Raw genomic sequence first — 4,008 nt, forward strand, 5'->3', positions numbered from 1 at the left:
TGGCTGTCGCAGCATCCGGATAATGTGATCGCTGCCCACTGCAAGGCCGGCAAGCTTCGGGAAAACATACGCCCCCCAGGCCCGCGAGGACAACAGAGACGCCAGCAACTTCCCCCCCCCCCCCCCTCGCCCCCCGACCCCACTCCCGACGCATCCCATGTGCAAGGCTCTTCCATTACCGCCCTGCGCCCCGCCCCGGGTCTCAGTCGATATTTCCCCGATCTTGCCCACCACCCCGCCCGATCTCAGGTGTTCCCTGCCCCCCCCCCCCCCTTCCTGCCCCCTACATTTGCCTCCTCGCAAGGTACCCATGTTTTCGACGCAGCCCCACTGTTGCTCGCGATCGCTCCACACCGGCGCCCACTGCGCGGAGCCCGACGCGACGGACCCGACGAGCGCTTGCGCCGACGGCCGGCCCTACTTCATCGTGAGCCCGCCGGCCGCGGCCGCCACGATTCCCGGCTTCCGGGCTCAAGATCTCCCGGACGCCCCGGCCGCCACGGCTTCCCAGGAGGACAACCCCCCGCCATTGGCCATGCGTTCGCCCGGGCAGCTGGGCATGCTGGACTTCCTCACCTACAAGGTGTCGCTCTCCTGGAACCACTTGCTGGTGGATGTGCTTGGCTCGCCGCTCGGGCTGTCCTGGTATGCCGCCTGTGCCGACACTTTGCCTCCTCTGGTGGCTTCTCGCTCTCGCTCTCGCCCTCGCTCTCGCGCTCGTTCTCTGGCTGTTGCCCCTCCTCTGTCTTGGTCGCCCCCGGCCCGGCCCGATTCGCTCCTCCCCCCCCCTCTCTCTCTCTCTCTCTCTCGGTGCTCCGCCGTTGCCCTCTTACACACACATACACATGCGCACAATCCGTGCCCAGGTTCGACCAGGTGTACGAGGGCCTGCTACTCGGGGCCCTGCCCTCATCGGAGATCATCTCGGCCCTGGCCCAGTCGGGCTCCGACCAGCGCCTCTCGGCCGTCGTCAACATGTGCTCCGAGTTCAACCTCAACTCCGAGGTGCGTATGGCGCGGGTGTTTGCCTGGACACTGCGCCGCCTGGCAGTTGCCGCGTGCCCCCTCCCCTGCGTCTGACACCGCCCGCCCGCCCGCCCGCCCGCCCGCCCGCTTGCCCTCCGGCGCTCCAGCTCTACGACAAGCTGGACCTGCCGCAGCTCCGCCTACCGACGCTGGACTTTTCCGTCCCCTCGATCCCGGCCCTATGCGCCGGGGTGGCCTTCCTCTCGCGCTGGCTCACGCCGTCCGAGGATAACCCCCGGCCGACGGTCTATGTCCACTGCAAGGTGCGTGGTCTTGGGGTCGCTCCTCGGGCCGGGGCCCATCGCCCTTGGCCTGCCCCATTGCCCCTGGCTGTTCTTTGGATGCCCATTTTGGCCGACGACTAACACCGGGCTGCTCTGCTCGCCGTCTGCGCAAATGGCAGGCCGGTCGCGGGAGATCCGCCGCCCTGGTGGTTCTGTATGTGGCGTGGCGACTGTTCCTGGAGCACAACCGGGCCATCCTCCCGGAGCCGGTCCAGGTCGGCATCCCCTCGCCAGCTCCGGCCGCCGGTGCCGGGTCCCCCGCCCCGAACTCCGAGGCCGCCACCACCCCTGATACGGCCATCGCCCCGGACACGGCCAGTGCCCCGGCGGTCGCCACGGGCGTCGACGAGCCCACCGACGACGAGGATGTCCACAACACCGGGCAGGGCTCGCAGGCAACCGCCGCCGACCACATGCCGGCAGCCATCCCGAGCACGGGGACACCCGCCGGGGATGCGGTCGCTGCCGGGCCTGACAGCACGCACGGGACGTCCGAGCTCCAGGCCCCCCCCGCCGGGCACTCCGACACCGGGACCGATGATCTGATCATCCGCGCGTGCAGCCACTTCCTGGAGGCAGCCCTGGAGATGGTTCTCGAGAAGCGCAAGCAGATCAATGTGGATCTCGCCACCAGGCATGAGATCCGCTCGGCCATGTACTCCCTGGTGCGGCACTTGTGCACCGAGCACGGGCTCGATGCCCGCCTCATCGCCCCCCGGCCGCGGGAGGAACCGGCCGTCCCCGCCGCGGCCGCCGACTAGCTCTCCTGAGCCGCGTGGCCAATCGCTGCTGACAGCGGCCGCCCCGCTGCCCCTCCCCCCCCCTCTTCTCCGGCCGAAGGGCGGGTTGTTGTTGTTGCAGCTCTGCCAGGGCCCTCCTCAGGTCCGGGTAGCACATCCCCCCCCCCCCCCTCCCCCCCCCCCCCCCCACCACCAACCCAAAAAAAAACACACCCCACACGCGAAAGACCCGGCTTCCTGCCGGTGTGTTTTTGCCCCCTTCGGACAGACGCACACGCGTCCAGAGGGGGGGGGGGAGGGGGAGGGAGGAGAAGACAAAGGGCAAGCGGAGGGGCACGCGAATCTACAAGGGAGAAGGAGGGGAGGGGGGATGCTGCGACAAGGGGCTGCCGGGTGGGGCAAGGTCGAGGAGGGGGGCGCCGCCGGCAGAAGGGGGGAGGGCCGAAGCCCACGCACGTGCGCGCGTACTGCTGCCGGCGCACCGCCCTCGGCTTGCCCTGGCCGTCGCGCCTCTCGCGGCGATGTGAAGATGGCAGCCGAGGAAAGGACGCAGACCCCGGCGCCTGACTCTTGTTCGCTCTTTCTTTCCCCCCCCCCCCCTCCCCGGCCCTGGCGTTGGGGGAGGGAAAGGGGCGGCCCGGCGGCGGCGATTGTGCGGCTGCTGCCGCGCCGCCGTTGCCGCTGCCACTGCCGCCGCCGCCGCCGCCACCACCACCATCTAGGAAGCCTCGGCCGAGGCGGAGGAATCATTGAACACAATGAAGGCCATGAAGGCCAGGAAGGCCACGGCCAGCGCGATCATGGCCGGGGAGGTGGGCGAGCCGGCGGCCTTCGGGGGGATCTCCCGCGCGGCGGCCTTGGCCGCGGTGCCGGGACTGCTCGGCGCCTTGCCCGAGGATCGGGGAGCGCCGGAGGTGACCACGGCCGACTGGGACACGGTCTCCACATCGAGCGGCGACAGGCCGGCCACGATGTCCCGAGCCAGGGGCATCTTCCCGGCACGCATGAGCACCGAGCAGTGGGCCGCCAGGTCCGGATGGTTGAGAGTCAGGACCGAGCAGACGACATCATCATCGCGCGGCCCCGGGCCGACGTCCGCCGGCACCCCCAGGCCCAGGGCGAAGGTGTACAGCGCATAGGCCGGGCCCTTGGTCTTGCTCGGGGGCAGGGTGACCAGGTGCTGGCGCGGGGCCGCCCCATCGGCCGGGACCAGGGACCCGGCGCTCTGGATGGTCAGGCGGAACTGGTCGGTCCAGAAGAAGGGCACCGAGTCGAAGATGGCCCCCGGCTCGTTGAGCATGGACCGGGCCGCCACGCGGGCCTGCTGCTGGGCCACGGCCCAGTGCTCGATGCGCACGCGAGCCACCTGGCCCGAGGTGGCCGGGTCCTCCAGCAGAGCCTGGCTCTGGCGGACGCCCTCCGGCCCGAGATGCGGGTTCAGATAGGGGAAGGTGGCCAGGTCGCCGGCGGCCCAAATGCGCCCCTCAAAGCCGGACACCCGCATGGACGCGTCCACCGGGATCGACTGGTCCGGCAGCAGGGGCAGGGCCCCGGCCGCGAAGCTGGTCGCCGGGATGACCCCGATGGCGATGACAAAGAAGTCGGCCTGCAGCTCGCGCGTCGGCTGCTGCTCCGAGCCGTCCTCCGGGTTGGCCACCGAGAAGGAGATGGAATTGATGCGCGACCCGTCGGGGGTCACGTCGAACCCGTGCACCCGGGCATCGGTGATCAGGTCGATGCCCTGGTCCAGCTGCGCGCGCTTCACCTCGGCGGAGATGGCCGACCCGGTGATGCGGGCCAGGGGCTCCGACTCGCTGCAGAGCATGGTAATGGACCCGACGGACTTCTTCAGCATGGCGGCCGTCTCGAGGCCGATGAACCCGGCGCCGACGATGACCACGCGGGCGGTGCTCAGGTCGGTGACTGTGCATGGGCGCGCGGGTGATGGGCGGGGGGGG

At 70.4% G+C, this 4,008-nt stretch overlaps 2 protein-coding genes across 2 annotated transcripts in view; one reads left to right on the forward strand and one right to left on the reverse strand.

Moving 5' to 3' along the window:
- The first annotated feature begins 271 nt into the window (after positions 1-271).
- On the forward strand, positions 272-2,217 carry H696_05629 (hypothetical protein). Its single transcript, XM_009499445.1, has 4 exons — positions 272-645; positions 867-1,005; positions 1,134-1,289; positions 1,430-2,217. Exons 1-4 carry the CDS (start codon positions 311-313, stop codon positions 2,069-2,071), a joined length of 1,272 nt encoding a protein of 423 aa, XP_009497720.1. The 5' UTR covers positions 272-310; the 3' UTR covers positions 2,072-2,217.
- Positions 2,218-2,718: 501 nt separating this feature from the next.
- Positions 2,719-4,008, reverse strand: part of H696_05630 (hypothetical protein) — a 2,970-nt gene continuing 1,680 nt past the window's right edge. The window contains exon 5 of the mRNA XM_009499446.1: positions 2,719-3,973. Coding sequence (XP_009497721.1) covers positions 2,769-3,973 — 1,205 coding nt within the window. The 3' untranslated portion in view covers positions 2,719-2,768. The remainder of the gene's footprint in view (positions 3,974-4,008) is intronic.

This window comes from Fonticula alba, assembly GCF_000388065.1.
Source record: "Fonticula alba strain ATCC 38817 unplaced genomic scaffold supercont2.12, whole genome shotgun sequence".
NCBI lineage: Eukaryota > Rotosphaerida > Fonticulaceae > Fonticula > Fonticula alba.